General features: G+C 45.1%; 1 protein-coding gene across 4 annotated transcripts in view; it reads left to right on the forward strand.

Moving 5' to 3' along the window:
- The window catches only part of CUL4A (cullin 4A), a 56,292-nt gene that overhangs the window by 19,744 nt on the left and 19,808 nt on the right, over positions 1 to 16,740 (forward strand). For 3 of the 4 annotated variants that reach the window (XM_058438112.1, XM_032151399.2, XM_032151396.2), the window contains exons 5-12: positions 570 to 643; positions 4,104 to 4,266; positions 4,799 to 4,888; positions 6,022 to 6,104; positions 7,782 to 7,849; positions 10,707 to 10,825; positions 14,186 to 14,378; positions 16,261 to 16,365. In XM_058438112.1, coding sequence (XP_058294095.1) covers positions 570 to 643; positions 4,104 to 4,266; positions 4,799 to 4,888; positions 6,022 to 6,104; positions 7,782 to 7,849; positions 10,707 to 10,825; positions 14,186 to 14,378; positions 16,261 to 16,365 — 895 coding nt within the window. Of the gene's footprint in view, positions 1 to 569; positions 644 to 2,212; positions 2,287 to 4,103; positions 4,267 to 4,798; positions 4,889 to 6,021; positions 6,105 to 7,781; positions 7,850 to 10,706; positions 10,826 to 14,185; positions 14,379 to 16,260; positions 16,366 to 16,740 lie in introns of those variants that run through there. The other variant, XM_058438113.1, reaches the window with a different exon arrangement.

The following is a 16,740-nucleotide window of genomic DNA, read 5'->3' on the forward strand; positions in this document are numbered from 1 at the left end:
TCGAGACCATCCTGGCTAACACGGTGAAACACCGTCTCTACTGAAAATACCAAAAAAAAAAAATTAACTGAGTGGGGTGGCGGGCGCCTGTAGTCCCAGCTACTCGGGAGGCTGAGGCAGGAGAATGGTGTGAACCCGGGAGGCAGAGCTTGCACTGAGCTTGCACATTGCGCCACTGCACTCCAGCCTGGGCGACAGAGCGAGACTCCGTCTCAAAAAAAAAAAATGACCAAATTTAAAAGATACCCTTTAGGCCTTGGCTGAACACAGGATCTCTTTAAAAAAAAAAAAAAAAAAAAGAAAAAGAAAAAAAAAGATACCGTTTTAGGCTAAGTGCGTTAAAATTCCTACAGTCAGATTTACGACATTAAAGAGATGGAAATCGCATACCAAGGGGACAAAATTAACTTTCGAAAAAAAAAAAAATCAAACATGAGGGCCGTGTTTCCTGTCCACCGACAGGAAACAGTTGTTGGATTTGAGACAGCTAGCATGGAGTTAAAAGGCCTGATCTTTAATATTTTGCTAGTAGAATTCATAAGTAAATGGTTCTCCTTTCTGCTGGTCAGATCATGATCAGAAGCATCTTCCTGTTCTTGGACCGCACCTATGTGCTGCAGAACTCCACACTGCCCTCCATCTGGTGAGTGTCCTCACAGGGCAGAGCTGCGTCTCCCCTGCAGCTGATGCCTTTCGTCCCATTTGTGTCTTCGGCAGGCTAAGATGGTAAAGTGTGTGATTACTTGTGCCTTCCTTTCTTCAGCCAAAATCATTAACGTGAACGTAGGAGTCCAGGTGGGTCTTAGCCTTAAAATACCAGGTGTCTAGCCAGCAGCGAGGAGTGGAGCAGGAAGCTGGGACAGGCGGCTGACTTTGGTCATGAGGGTGGAGACAGAGGATCTTGGTTTCTCTCTGACGACTGGAGGTTGAGCCTGGAGCAGCTCTTTCCAGCACTGCAGTTGAAACTCTGAGAAAGACTGCCTGCTGCCCCTGGGGTCGCAGCCCTGAGGCTGTGTGTCCCCTGTGGAATGGCTTGCTCAGCCTCCTGGCCTCCTGAGCACATAGCACTCATCATCCGTCATCTTTCAGGGACTGTATACACTAGGGGTTCTGGGGCCTTTCCTCAGCAGCATTCACGGTCACTGACCACCCCATGGTGCTGAGTCCTGCTCCCTCCTGCAAGCCGACTTTGGGCAAAAGCTGTGTCCGGTCTCACCATCTGATTTGTCTTGTTCTCTGTTAATGTAGTGTTTCATTCTTCTCACATTCATACATAAAAGTGATGTTGTGCCTTCTCATGAGCTTTAAACCCAAGTTCTTTAAAATGTGCCTGCTTTTCCTACCCGCACCTGCTGGGCACGCTGACCCAAGACAACGTGATTTCTGCTTTTGCCATGTAGAGATTGCTCCTGTCTGAGATGTCAGTGACCTGCAAGTTACCAAATCCAGCAAGCATTTTTGTCCTTATTTTATACAACATCCGTGCAATTTTGGACACCCTGTCCTTGTTGAAGCTCCCGTTAATGCCATTTGCCCTTCTAACTTCCTCATGGAACTCCCACACATCTCCTAGCAGGCATCCATGTGGTCTACGAGAAGGCAAACGCTGCAGAGAAAAGACAGCCTGTGTTCCAGGAAAGAATGGAGATGATAAAAGTGATCATAGCAGATTATTTAGCATTTGCTCTGTGCAAGGGACTGTTTCCTACTAATGTATTTAATCCCTAGAACAGCTCTATGGTGTGGCCGTTGTCACTCCTATTTTATATAAACTAAGGCACATAAGTTAAAATAACTCGCCCTACCTCAGTTGTCTGGCCCATAGTCTAAATGCTTTTCAAAAATTATTATTATTTTTAGAGACAGGGTCTCACTCTGTTACCCAGGCTGGAGTGCAGTGGCACAATCGTAACTCACTGCAGCCTCAAACTCCTGGGCTCAAGTGATCCTCCTGTGTTGGCCTCCCCTGTAGCTGGGACTGTAGGCACACACCACCACATTCGACTAACTTCTAAAAATTTTTTTGTAGTGCCAGGATCTCGCTATGTTGCCCAGGCTGGTCTCAAACCCCTGGCCTCAAGCGATCCTCCCACCTCAGCCTCCCAAAGTGCTGGAATTACGGGTGTGAACCACCATGCCCAACACTAAACTCTTAATTTATAAACATAGTTTGTACCATAACTGTCATACAAACTGTAAACATTGTTTATAGAATAGAATAAATGATACCACCTCCAGTCTACCACAAGAGGCTAAAAACCTGAACGTGAGCATCATTACAAGAAGAATCCTGGTTGAGGTGTGTGTGGGCAATGCGTGGTGAGGACATACTTTGTCCATCTCTGGGATGGGGAGGAGGGCTGAGGGTGAACCTTGGCCTGTGCTTTGAAGAATGAACAAGGGTGGTCAGGCAGCTAAGAAGGAAAGAGTAGAAGGAAGGAAGCAGTAAGTTCAAAGCTGAGTATCTCCTGCTAGTGATGGCTAGGATGGCAGCATGACCAGAAGAAGCATGCGTGAGGAGTGGGGGATGGGGAGGGATGGAGCTGATGAGGGCCATGAAGGGTTTTCAGCTGAGGGATGGAGCTGATGAGGGCCATGAAGGGTTTTCAGCTGAGGTTAATGTTTTGAAGAGAAGATCCCAGCGGCAGGGTAGAGAGTCACACAAGTGGAGACCTAAGCCTTCCTAAGCACTGGCTACCTGCCTGGCACTGCCCTAAGGGCTTCACAGGCAGGAACTAATAACATTTGATCCCCATTTTACAATTGAGGAAGGAAAGGGCACAGAGACATTAAGCTTCTCGCCCGGGGTCACACAGCTAGCAAGTAGTAGGGCCAGGATTCAAACCCAGGCAGCTACCTCAAGCCCACAGGTCTGGCCACTGCACCTTTCTGCTCCAACTGTGGTGAAGTGCACAGACCTGGTGTGCAGCACGCCTGAGAGCAACAGGAGAGGTCCGTGGCAATGCGGTGGGCAGTCAAGGGAGGTGCACGTCTCCACCATTGAGGTGGCTCCCAGGGCCCTCTGCACACCTGTGTGGCACCCACCACTGCGACTGCTGCCAGCATAATATTAACAATATCACTACCGCCGCCACCACCACTGCAATTTCTACTGCCACCACCACCCGCCTACCACTGTTACTACTGCCACCACCACCACCACCATTACTGCTGCCACCACTATCCACCCACCACCATTGCTGCCACCACTACCTGCCCACCACCATTACTGCCACCACCACCACCACCATTACTGCTGCCACCACTACCCGCCCACCACTATTACTACTGCCACCACCACCTATCCACCACTATGTTACTGCTGCTACCACCACCGCTATTACTGTTACTGCCACCACCAGCACCACTCCTGCCCTGATGTGCCAATTCAGGATTTCTGGCTGGAGCCCAGCATCTGTACTTTTGGCCCCTCCTTAATGGAGTACTTGGCCATTGGGGACAGCAGGAGTGTTGAAGCAAAGCACAGAGCCCTCAAGATGGGTTTTGTGGACAGCCACTGGCAGCTGAACCATCTTCCTAAGATTCCTCAGGCTGTGAGCTGAGGACTGGGATGAACTCTCAAAGCCATGTGTCACCTTCTCTTCTCAGGGGAAAGCAGCAAACGTTTGGTAGGAGAGCTCCCAGGGCTTGGAGAAGGGAAGCTGCTGGGACGTGCTCCGCAGAGGACACTGGGAAGAGAGTGTACCCTGAGGGCTGTTGGAGACCGTGGCGGGCGGGGCAGGTGGGGCAGGCAGGGTCGTGGTGCCCAACTGCCTGAGTGTCTCCAGTCACTCAGCAGGAAGGTGGCGAGGACCCTGGGCTTCTGCCAGCAGCTTGTGTGATACCAGTTTTATTGTCAGTGGCATGCATGACCTAGCAGTGTCTCCAGGAACATGGAGCAGCTCTGTTTAAGGAAGGAAATACAAGGCACGCTAGACTGGCCGAGAAACAGAAGTTTTTAAAAAGGAATTCTTGGCACCTAGATGTAGAGAATTAGCAACTTCACATTTTTGGGATGATATTGAATAGCATAGCTGGAGACTCACCCATAACTTCTAAAAAGCGAAACTAAAATGTAGTCTTGTTTCTTACTGTCTGTACAGGGATATGGGATTAGAACTGTTTAGAACCCACATTGTTAGTGATAAAATGGTTCAGAGTAAAACCATTGATGGAATCCTGCTGCTGATCGAGCGCGAGAGGAGCGGCGAGGCCGTGGACCGGAGCCTGCTGCGGAGCCTGCTGGGCATGCTGTCTGACCTGCAGGTGAGTGCTGCCTGTGCGGAAGATACCTGGGTACCTGCCCCGCTACTTGCACCAGAATAAATGGTTGTACCAAAGATGTTAAACAATGAAATCATAAAAGCATTTGTTGAAGATAGGAGAGTCTTCAAAATCCCTAGAAGGGGAATGGCTCTCAAGCTAACACCACACCAGGTGCCACAAAAGAGAAGATAGATCAATATCACTACATAAAATGCACCTTTTTCATGGAAAATATACCATAAACAGAGACAAAACCAGATGACACGCTGGGGGGAAATATTAGCAACACACACAAAAAGACAAAGGGCGAAGTTCTTCAGAGCAATAGGACCCCAAGGCACTGTAGGAAGAGAACAGAGGAGGGCCTGCCTGGCCGTTTTGGGAAGGACAGTGCAGCCGGCCGGCTGGGTGGCCACAGGCGGCTCCAAGTTCAGGTCATGGCAGCCTGCCCCGTCAGAAACTGGGATGTGTTAGCACTTGTAAAGATAGTTTCCTTTATTGAAATTGGTCAATAACTCTGCTTGTTTCTTAGGTGTATAAAGACTCATTTGAACTGAAATTTTTGGAAGAGACTAATTGCTTATATGCTGCCGAAGGCCAAAGGTTAATGCAGGAAAGAGAGGTGAGATGATGAGATGTTTCCGAATCCCCTGGCTTCGTTGCTGCAGATGAGCACCTGGGAGGACTTTCCTCATGTTTGCCTTTTCACACACACGCAAACGTTTCATTGAAAATCTTCGGAAAGCTGCAGTCTTGCCAGAATCCCCAGTAATGAGCTTCGTTCTTAGTATACTAAGAATTTAGTTTATGTGAACTTAGAAACTATTGCATTCTCCCCACAAGTAAAAAGCTGTAAGATCCTTTCTGAAATAAGTAAAACAACTCAAATTTAAGCAAGATGATAAAAACATCTTAAAAATGAAAAATAAATACAAATGATAAAACTTTTTATTTGTGTGAAGCACTGCAAAAAATTTTCCCAAAAAAAAGCCATGGGAAAAAACATGTAATAGTAATAGGAACCCAAAAAACTTAACCATTTTTCTAGATACCAGAGCAAAATCATAAAGGAACCTGCCCCATAGACTTCACCCAAATGGCACGTGCTACTGCCTAGAATGGACCCTGGCCATTGGTTCCTTCATTCTGGCTTTGGAGAGGAAGTTTCATGTCAGATACTGAGCCTGGCTGCAGCTACCCCGGCAGAGCCTCAGGCCTTTCCCGCACTGTCTTCGGAAACGTGGGGGTACTTTGAGGTCCCCGGCAGAGCCTCAGGCCTTTCCCTCACTGTCTTGGGAAACATGGGCGTACTTTGAAGTCTCCTGCAGCCGTGTTGTTTGTTGTCCCCCAAATGAACAGCCAACTTGTTGACTTGCTTTTGCTGACCCAGCTGTGCGGGGCAGGGTTGCCATTTAGCACCTCACCCTCCTACCAAGTGCTGCTCAGCTCCCTGTGGGCCCTGGGGATGGGAGGAGGGTGTGCACAGACCCCGAAACTTGGTGGTGAGCAGGGACGAAAGAGAAGTGCAGCCTGGGCCCTGTTCTAGGATGGATGTTAATCTCAGGGTCCTTTCTCTATGTCCCCCCCACACACATTTCCGTCCTACCTCTCCCTCCCTATTAATCTGTGTTAATATTTGGCTTGAATATACTGTTTTTTAAAAAAATTACATGTAAGGAAAACAAAATTTCAATGTCTTGGATAGTGTCGACAGTCTTTTTGTTACTGATAACGTTTAATTGTTTTGTTTGTAAGGTTCCAGAATATCTTAACCATGTAAGCAAACGCTTAGAGGAAGAAGGAGACAGAGTAATCACTTACTTGGACCACAGCACACAGTAAGTACTGTTTGCTCGCTGAGCGTTCGTATCTTCACCGTGGTTGGAAGGTTCTCCTGGCTGGTTATTGAAATAAAGGATGTCTTTGTCAATTCATTCAGTACTAAGAGTATTTTTGCACCTAGCATATTTTACTTTGTTATTTGTCATTATTTGGCATTTACAAATTACAGTTTTTACCCAGTGCCTTGTCATGAGTTAATTGTCTAAAGAGAGTAAATCTTGCTGAGATACGTGGCATCTTTGAGTTTTGAGACGGTCTGTTTATGTTAATGGAATATCACTGAATATTAGGCTATTTTGATTGTGCACTCTCTGTTACACATTTTATATCACTTTAATTTTATTTATGGTGCTGTCACACAATTTTCTCTTTTCATCTAATGTTTTTTTCCTGCAAACCTGAGGTTGATGAGTAGCTAGGGAAACAAAAAGGGAGAGATTATGTGAGCGTGCGTGTCAGGCACAGAGTGTCCATATGATGGGAGGCAAGGACAGAGGCAGAGGGGACAGCAAGGGAGAGAAATGAAAATGATACAGTGTGCAGCCGGGCGCGGTGGCTCACGCCTGTAATCCCAGCACTTTGGGAGGCCGAGGTGGGCAGATCACAAAGTCAGGAGATCGAGACCATCCTGGCCAACATGGTGAAACCCCGTCTCTACTAACAATACAAAAAATTAGCCGGGCGTGGTGGCGGGTGCCTGTAGTCTCAGCTACTCGGGAGGCTGAGGCAGGAGAATGGCATGAACCCGGGAGGTGGAGCTTGCAGTGAGCCGAGATGGCGCCACTGCACTCCAGCCTGGGCGACAGAGCGAGACCCTGTCTCAAAAAAAAAAAAAGAAAAAAAAGAAAATGATACAGTGTGCAGAACTGGACCCAATAGGGAATGATAAAATGTACAGATGTGCAGAACAGGACTTGGTAGGACTCAGCAGAGAAAACAGGAGGAGAGATGAAAATGATACGGTGTGCAGAACTGGACTCAGTAAGGTAAGGAAAGGGGCAGGATTATGACAGAATCCAGCACAAAAACAGAGGGCGCAGAAAAAGAGATTTGGTCACTCAGACATGTGGAGTTGGAGGAGCCTGTGGGAAATCCAGGATCTCGGGCCAGGCCAGGGCACCTCAGGGGCCATGTTGTGCTTCCTTCCAACTGGGAGCAGAAGAGCAGCCCCCAGGAGACTGGGAAGCAGCAGCCAGGGAAGTCTGGGGGAAATAGTGGAGAGAGCGGCAGCCACAGCGAAGCCCCGCAACCAGGGTGTGCAGGTCACTCACAGCCTCCCTGAGCCCTTTCTGCTCGTGTAGGAAGCAGAAGGTGGAATGTCGGCTCTGCCCTTCTCCATAAGATGGTACATTAAAACGTTCCTTATAAACTAGAAATGAAGGCTTGGGAAGATGGCTAAAATTAGCAATCCTTGGAATAACGCAGAAGCATCCCTGCTTCCCTGGGCCCACCTGTGGGCCTGTTTGTGCTGTTCAGTAGGTAGTTTTTAGAAAGTGCTTCCTTCAGAGTGCAACAGGAGTCCTCGTCCGTTTGCATGAGGAAATGCTCTTAACCTTCTCTTTCTGATTGCCTCTAGACTGTATCTGTCATAGACAAACGCCCCCATATTTTACAGAGAACCAGTCTCTTCTTTAAGCTTTATTTGTAACGCTTATTCCTTTTGCCTTATATAGGAAACCACTGATTGCTTGTGTGGAGAAACAGCTATTAGGAGAACATTTAACAGCAATTCTGCAGAAAGGTAGATTTCCTAACTCTTGTGCAAATTAAACCGAACAATTATCCTTAATTCATTAGGAAAGTAAAGGGAGCATTACAAATAGCAGTGTTGGGATGTTTGTTATTTTCATATGACAGTCATTAAAAATCTTTTCTAATGAACATGTTAGCAGTCCACAGGAGAAAAAAAAATCAGTAAGAGAAATAATGGAAGGCACCTAGTGGAACTACATTCACTGCTAAAACCCCAGTGGCGGGAAGGCCCGGCGGACCTTCTGTACCATGCACATGCCGAAATGTGGGTGCAGTGAGCCTGATGCAGCTCTCTGAGCAGACTCATTTCCTGTGTCCGGCCGTTCTTCATGCACACTCGGATGTAGGGGACTCAGGGAGCTGTTCGGGCTGTTAGATTTTCGTGAGGCTTCCCTCACCTGTGGACTTCGTGCATCTTAGTGTCAGATGAACTACCAACTAGGTGTCCTGCTTAAGCACAGTACGCTTTTCTCCTGATTTTCCGGAAGAGAGGAGCATGTGTTCTAGTGCTGACTGCATGGCCTTCACGTCCACTTCTCCCCAAATGGTGACAATACCTGGCCACAGGAAGACGGCTTCTAGCAGCCTGCACCTTTAAAATTGATGCTGATGTCTTACCTCGATCTTTGTTTATTGCTTTTATTTCTAGGCTTCAAAGTGTACTAAATTCTGTGAAAATTATAATGAGCAGTCTAACCTTTATAACACTTTAGTACTTATTGGGACATTTCACTGTTACCATTTGAAACAATGTTACTTGGGCCGGGCGCGGTGGCTCACGCTTGTAATCCCAGCACTTTGGGAGGCCGAGGCGGGCGGATCACGAGGTCAGGAGATCGAGACCACGGTGAAACCCCGTCTCTACCAAAAATACAAAAAATTAGCCGGGCGTGGTGGCGGGCGCCTGTAGTCCCAGCTACTCGGAGAGGCTGAGGCAGGAGAATGGCGTGAACCCGGGAGGCGGAGGTTGCAGTGAGCCGAGATCGCGCCACTGCACTCCAGCCTGGGCGACAGAGCAAGACTCCGTCTCAAAAAAAAAAAAAAAAAAGAAACAATGTTACCTTCTGAAAGTCATTTTAAATGTATTTGGAAAATACAAGACTTTTTTCAAGCCATTGGAAACCTTAAAGTTTAATTTTGAGAAGGCCCTAAATGGTATTCAAATATATTCTGGTTTGGGTTCTACATTGTCAGATAATAGTATTATGGCTAATGAGATACTTAAGTGAAACCAGAATAAAACCAAAAGGGAGGAGAATTAACATGATTGAGCATCTCCTGTTAGAAACAACTGCACTTTATGTAAATATCTTTTAAAACAATTCTGTGAAATCATTATACCCATTCTACAAATAAGAAAACTGGGGCTTAAAACAGCCAGATATTGGTGCCTGGAATCACATTGCTTGTAAGTTGAGAGCCACGGGTCCAATCTGGTTATGATTTTTCTGCTTATTCCACACTGAAACCTACACAGCTGATGTAGTTTCACCTATCCACCTAAAAACAAATGCATTCAGAATTTGTGTCAGGTGTTTTTATGAAAGGAGTCACTTTATAAGAAAAAAGGGCAGGCATGGTGGCCCATACCTGTGACATCAGCACTTTGGGAGGCCAAAGTATCACTTTGGATCACTTGAGCCCAGGAATTCACGACCAGCCTGGGCAACAAAGAGAGACCCTGTCTCTACCAAAAAAATAAAAATAAAAATTTTTTTAAAGCCACAGGTGGTGCATGCCTATGGTACCAGCTACTCAGGAGGCTAAGGTGGAAGGATCACTTTGGCCCAGGAGGTTAAGGCTACAAAACTACAAAAGCTCGGGTGACAAAGCAAGAGACCTATCTCAAAAAAAAAAGAGAAAAAAAATTTCAAGTAAATAGTAGAAATTTGCATAAATTGTTCCAGTGCATACTTTGTTGAGCAAAATTATTTAAAGAAAATGGTAAATTATACATGTAAAAGCTTACCCTAAATTTTATTAGAAGTATTTTAAAAATTAAAAAGATACTTTTTTTGAATTCTTAAGACATGGATTTTAGTAAGAAAGTATAAAAAGTTTGTGTCAGTAGATCAGAATGTAACAGAGAGAAATAAACATTTGGAACTCTAGGTAAGGATTGTAATTATAGCCCCACCATGTGTTTGCACACAACTTTAAGTTACTCGTTTGTGTGGACATCGTGCCCATTGTAGGCAGAATCTGAGACTTTGTGAATTGTATGACTGTTCACCATTTTATGCTTTAACCTGGCTGCCTCTCAATAGTTATCATAAAGCAAGTATTTAGAAAATCTAGGAGAGTTTTTCTAATTGAGGTATGGTTTTAGAAAACCGTTATAAATATTAAAAATCTAAAACACTGAAAACTTTTTTAAATGCTATGTTAAACACTTCAAAATATCTGATGATGTTTTTCTCTTATAGTTTACTATAGGTGTGAATAAATTTAATCCACTATAAATTAGATTTGATAGCTTGTCCTTTTACATTGTCTGGCCGATGGACTAAATCAGAAGTAGTTTGAGAACATGAACCTCCCAGGTTAAATAATTGGTGTAAACTGGATTTTCTGACTTGCTAACTTAAGTGAAATAAGAGGGCTTCAATGACATGAAGAAGTAAATAATACATCTTCCAACATACTCGGAGAAAATGAGGTTCACCTAATAGGATCCATCTCAGATATTTAACCAGATCAACCTGCTCCTGTAGAGGCAGCGATGTGTAGACCCGCCCAATTTCTAAGCAGTATGTTGATGTTCTTATGGTGCACGCTGTATTCTAGTTGAGTTGTTGTTAATGCTGCCCATGCTGTACTCTGCTGACGTGTACTGCACATCCCAGGGCTTGACCACTTACTGGATGAGAACAGAGTGCCGGACCTCGCGCAGATGTACCAGCTGTTCAGCCGGGTGAGGGGCGGGCAGCAGGCGCTACTGCAGCACTGGAGCGAGTACATCAAGGTACTGGTGGGGTTTTGAGGCCACGGGCGCGGGCATTCCCTGCAGGGAGCAGAGCCGCTCCTGAGAACGCCTAGTGTGCCCTGGTAAAGGGAACTGGGCTGCTGGAAGGCCTGTCTGCATTTTCATCACAGATGATGGGGTGGACGGTAGGGTTCCATCTGCTTCCTAGTCACCAGTGTGAATTTGCTTTTTAGGATAACACCAGCAGTGATTAGCACCATCAAGGTGGAAAGTATAACTTAAAGAACAACTGTTTCGCTCTTGTTCATCTGCATAAATATTGGTTTAATTCTAAATCGTGATTTTTCCTAAATCTGCTTTTTGTAAGTCTGCTTGTCAGACGTGATCTCCGCATGCCCTTTCCTCAGTGAGAACTGTTCTATATTTGGCATATCAGGTTGCTTTATAGACTTTATAAATAAACAGTCCAAATTTAGGATTTATTAAACTTTCGCTTTCATGTTTTGAAAGCATTTCTTTGGCATCCCTGACAAGCCCAGTCCAACCCGTCGTAGAGTGGCTTCTTGGGCAGTACCCTGAGTTTCCACATGTCCTGCCCAGGAGAACGGCTCCTCGGTGCTGACATAGGACCTCCCTGAAGACTAGGGGCTCTCGGCCCAGGGCACCACCGCACCAAGGGGACACTTGTTGATGTCTGGAGACATTTGTGGCTGTCTGAACAGAGAGGTGCTGCTGAATGCACAAGGCAGCCCTCACCACAAAGAATCGTCTGCCCAGAGGGCCAGTGTTGCCCAGCCCAAGAAACCTGCTGAAGACCCTCTAATGAGAAGCCATTCTCCAGATGCCCCTCACAGAAACAGGAGAACTGAGGCAGACATCAGGGCCCCTTCACAGATAGCTCGTGTTTTCAGGATGTGCCAGTTTCCTAGCATGAATTTTCCAGCTTAAATGGTGAACATTTAGCAAAAGTCAGTGTTTTTGCTTGCTGGTGACTATTCTTAGATCCCATAATGAAAAGATAAACAAAATTTCCAGAGAATTACGCTGAGAGGAAAAAAAAAAAAGCCAGTCACAGATACTTAACATGTTATTGCATAACATTTTGGAAATGACAAAATTTAGAAATGGAGGATAGATGAAAGTTACCAGGGTGTAGGGATGGGGCGGGGTGTGTGGTTATAAAAGGCCCCAGGAGGTAGCCTTCCGCGGGAACAGTCGGGGTTTTGGCCGAGGTCTAGATGTGCACACCCAGATGAGTTACGGGTAAACTGGGCCGTCTGAAAAAGACTGGTGTGTTCCCAGTTTCAGTATCCCAGTTGAGATACTGTTGGGTAGTTTTGCAAACCGTTGCCATTGGAGGAAACTGGAAACAAAGATACTGGGATTGCTTTGCTATTTTTACTATTATGCAAATCTTTCATTATCTCAATAAAGATTTCCGTTAAATAAAAAAGATAAATGAAAGCTTACATGCTGCTTTATGGAATAATCAGACCTGAAGTCATGTATCAGTCCAGCTGTGGAAAGCCGGCACACACAGCACCTCTCCCCACAAGGTCTCGTACAGTGATAGAATTGGAAGTTATAACTGGGTCACACTAAATTGGCCATAAAGCTACTGAAGATTTAGGTTTTTTGCCAGTGAGACAGTCTTCAGGGGATGGGAATATGTGCTAAAAACTAGGAAAAGTTCACCATTGCAGTTTCCAGTCTGGATAATAAAAATCAGTGAGTGACCATGACCCCTGAGTGTCAGCATTACAGCAGTTATGCTGTAACAAAATAGTAGTTTACATTCAACTCCACATGCCGTTATCAAAATAAAGCTGGGCCTTGTAGTGTATGTGCATTATTTTAAACTGCAGTTAGCACCAAAGGGTGTAGAGTGAGAGGTAAGTCCCCCCCCTCTCCGGGAGAATCTGTGCCCTTTCTGTTGGCATCTTTTTTTTTTTTTTTTTTTTTTTCTTGTGACGGAGTCTCACTCTGTCATCCAGGCTGGAGTGTAATGGCGTGATCTCAGCTCACTGAAATCTCTGCCTCCTGGGTTCAAGCAGTTCCCTGCCTCAGCCTCCTGAGTAGCTGGGATTACAGGCTCCCGCCACCACACCTGGCTGATTTTTGTATTTTTAGTAGAGATGGGGTTTCACCATATTGTCCAAGCTGGTCTTGGAACTCCAGACCTTGTGATCCATCCGCCTCAGCCTCCCGAAGTGCTGGGATTACACGCGTGAGCCACTGCACCCAGCCTTCTGTTGGCATCTTTCCACCAGCCAGCTACCTTGCATGTGTGTGTGAGATGTGTGAGTGCACATGTGCATTCTATTGAGATGAATTTTTTAAATCCAGTAATTGTATTCAGTTCCTCTTTGGCATATATAGTTTATATCATCAAATGTTAACTGTTTATTAGTGCCCTACACAGACTTTTAGGAATGTTTAATATAACATTTTTAAGTTAAAAATACAAACTAGGCTAGGCGCAGTGGCTCACACTTTAATCCCACCACTTTGGGAGGCCAAGGCAGGCGGATCATGAAGTCAAGAGATCGAGACCATCCTGGCCAACATGGTGAAACCCCGTCTCTAGCTGGACGTGGTGGTGTGCACCTGTAGTCCCAGCTACTTGGGAGGCGGAGGTTGCAGTGAGCCAAGGTTGCGCCAGTGCACTCCAGCCTGGTGACAAAGCGAGACTCCCTCAAAAAAAAAAAAAAAAAAAAAAAAAAGTGAGCTTTTCATGGTTAGAAGTGATGGAGAAGGAAAACTAGCTAAGAAGTCCCAAGAGGTATATTGAATTAATAGGAATTAACTTGTCTTGGAGGAACTTACACATAAACGTTCTTTAAAAAGCAATGGACATTTTCGCAGTCGTTTGTAAGTTCTCTCAGAAACAGAATCGTAAGACCAACGCATTAATTGTGTATTTAATTGTATATTCACACCAAGCACAGGGGCTCATGCCTGTAAACCCAGCACTTTGGGAAATCACAGCGGGAGGATTGCTTGAGGCCAGGAGTTCGAGACCAGCCTGGGCAGCATGACCCCGTCTCTACAAAACTTTAAAAAGATTGGCCAGATGTGGTGGCCTGAGCCTGTAGCACCAGCTACTCAGGAGGCTGAGGTGGGAGGATTGCTTGAGCTTGGGAGGTCGAAGCTGCAGTGAACTGTGATTGCACCACCCCACTCCAGCCTCGGCCACAGAGTGAGGGCCTGCCTCAAAAAAAAAAAGTGTATTCACTTAATTTTTCAAATGTGAATTCAATTTGTGAAACTTTTAAAGTTGTTGAGTATTTACTACTAAGAGTAATTTATGTTAAACTATCCTGCTTATACAATAGCAGGAGAAAATACTGTTTGGTATTGTAAACATATTGCCGAGTTGGTATTGATTTGCTTTTGTAGACTTTTGGAACAGCGATCGTCATCAATCCTGAGAAAGATAAAGACATGGTCCAAGACCTGCTGGACTTCAAGGACAAGGTGGACCACGTGATCGAGGTCTGCTTCCAGAAGAACGAGCGGTTCGTCAACCTGATGAAGGAGTCCTTTGAGACGTTCATCAACAAGAGACCCAACAAGCCTGCAGAACTGATCGGTAGAAAAATATTTGTTTTTTTTTTTGTTTGTTTGTTTGTTTGTTTTTGAGACAGTCTCACCCATTTCTAGACAATTTTTTAATGTGGGAAAATAAGGCAAAATCAACCAAAATGTTCAAGTTGCTCAAGGGGTGTGTGGAAAGCGTTTTTATCAAGTCTTATTAGGACACACATTTAAAAACCGACACACCTGCATGCATGGTTGGAGGAGGGCATTTCCATAAGTGAAGATGAGGTAAGAATTTAGAAAAGAAATGACGCTTGACTTCACCAAAGAAGGGAGGGCTGATCACCATCTTTGTATCCTCTAATCAGTATTAAAATAGGATAAAACCAGATGAGATCTCAAATGATAATAGTATTTTTAAGCTGTACAGTTTTTTCACAATAATATCAAAAGAGGCCGGGCGTGGTGGCTCACGCCTGTAATCCCAGCACTTTGGGAGGCCGAGGCAGGCGGATCACGAGGTCAGGAGATCGAGACCATCCTGGCTAACACGGTGAAACCCCGTCTCCACTAAAAATACAAAAAATTAACCAGGCAAGGTGGCGGGCGCCTGTAGTCCCAGCTACGCGGGAGGCTGAGGCAGGAGAATGGTGTGAACCCCGGGGGGCGGAGCCTGCAGTGAGCCAAGATCGCACCACTGCGCTCCAGCCTGGGTGAAAGAGCGAGACTCCGTCTCAAAAAAAAAAAAAAAAATAATAATAATAATAATATCAAAATATGTTTCAGAATTCATAGGCTTTCTGTAGTTAGTAAAATTTTTTCTTAGTTTGAAGGAGAAAGGGGGCAAAGAGAACTGTAATACGATGATACTAGATTGACTGTTGATTACTGCTGAAGATGTAAGATGGAACATGGAGCTCATTGTGCAATTGTCTACTTTTCTGTGTGTTCAGAATATTCCATTACAAAATGTTGAAAAGAAAAAAACTAACAAAACAGCAACAGAAGGAATTCAGGAGGCAGTTTACTTTGGCTTTTGTCCCTCTGTATCATTTGTGGTTTCTCTAAAGCAAAGGGATGTTGAGCTCTGGGGAGTTTGGGCTTCTGGAAGTCTTGAGTTCTCCCATCACATGGGGACTTTGATCCTCCCTCCTGAGCACCTGACGATGGCTTGGGCAGCCTCAGAAACAGGAAGCCTGAGTAGAAGTGCTTTCACCCTGCATTGCCACCTTGGATGCCCTGAGAAAGTCTTTCTCTTTAAACATCATTCTCAGTAAACTATCGCAAGGACAAAAAACCAAACACCGCATGTTCTCACTCATAGGTGGGAATTGAACAATGAGAACTCATGGACACAGGAAGGGGAACATCACATTCCGGGTACTGTTGTGGGGTGGGGGGTGGGGCGGGGACAGCATTAGGAGATATACCTAATGCTAAATGACGAGCTAGTGGGTGCAGGAAATCAACATGGCACATGGATACATATGTAACAAACCTGCACATTGTGCACATGTACCCTAAAACCTAAAGTATAATAAAAAAAAAAAAAAAAAAAAAAAGAATGTCTCCTCTGCGTTTATGTCACCAGATCCTAGAAATAGGCACTCCAGCATCCGGGGCAGTCATGTCCTGAAACCTGAGCATGTATTTGCTGAACCCATTTTATTTTGAAATTCAGAGATTGCATTTAGAGATAAGAAAGATATTTAAACCTGCTTTAAACATTGTCCTGGCTTCATTAAAATTTTGGGAAGCATTTACTGTCACATGACTTGAGAAGTACTTATCTTAGAAAATCAGATATTTGTTTTTTTGTCGTATAGTCATTTTGGGAAGGTTCCAGAATGTTCCTGTGTACAATGTTGCTTATAGAAATTGAAGATGCTCTCTTTTTCTAGTTTAGAGTATTTACTGTATGTTTATGCTTACAGCAAAGCATGTGGATTCAAAGTTAAGAGCAGGCAACAAAGAAGCCACAGACGAGGAGCTGGAGCGGACGTTGGACAAGATCATGATCCTGTTCAGGTTCATCCATGGTGAGACTCGGGCACTCAGAAAATGCTGCATAATCAAGAGGTGTAAATAGGCCCTGCTTTCTCAGAGGAAGTTTAACATGAGAATGTCAGTATCAGTAGAGCCAGTTTGCATTAGAGTGAACACTTTTCATCCTGGCTAACACGGTGAAACCCCGTCTCTACTAAAAATACAAAAAATTAGCCAGGCGTGGTAGCGGGCACCTGTAGTCTACTCGGGAGGCTGAGGCAGGAGAATGGCATGAACCCAGGAGGCGGAGCTTGCAGTGAGCCGAGATCGCATCACTGCACTCAAGCCTGGGCAACAGAGCAAGACTCTGTCTCAAAAAAAAAAAAAAAAAACACTTTTAAGGGTTTTAAGCAGTTGAAGTTTGAAGT

Source organism: Hylobates moloch, unplaced genomic scaffold, assembly GCF_009828535.3.
Source record: "Hylobates moloch isolate HMO894 unplaced genomic scaffold, HMol_V3 SCAFFOLD_4, whole genome shotgun sequence".
Lineage (NCBI taxonomy): Eukaryota > Metazoa > Chordata > Mammalia > Primates > Hylobatidae > Hylobates > Hylobates moloch.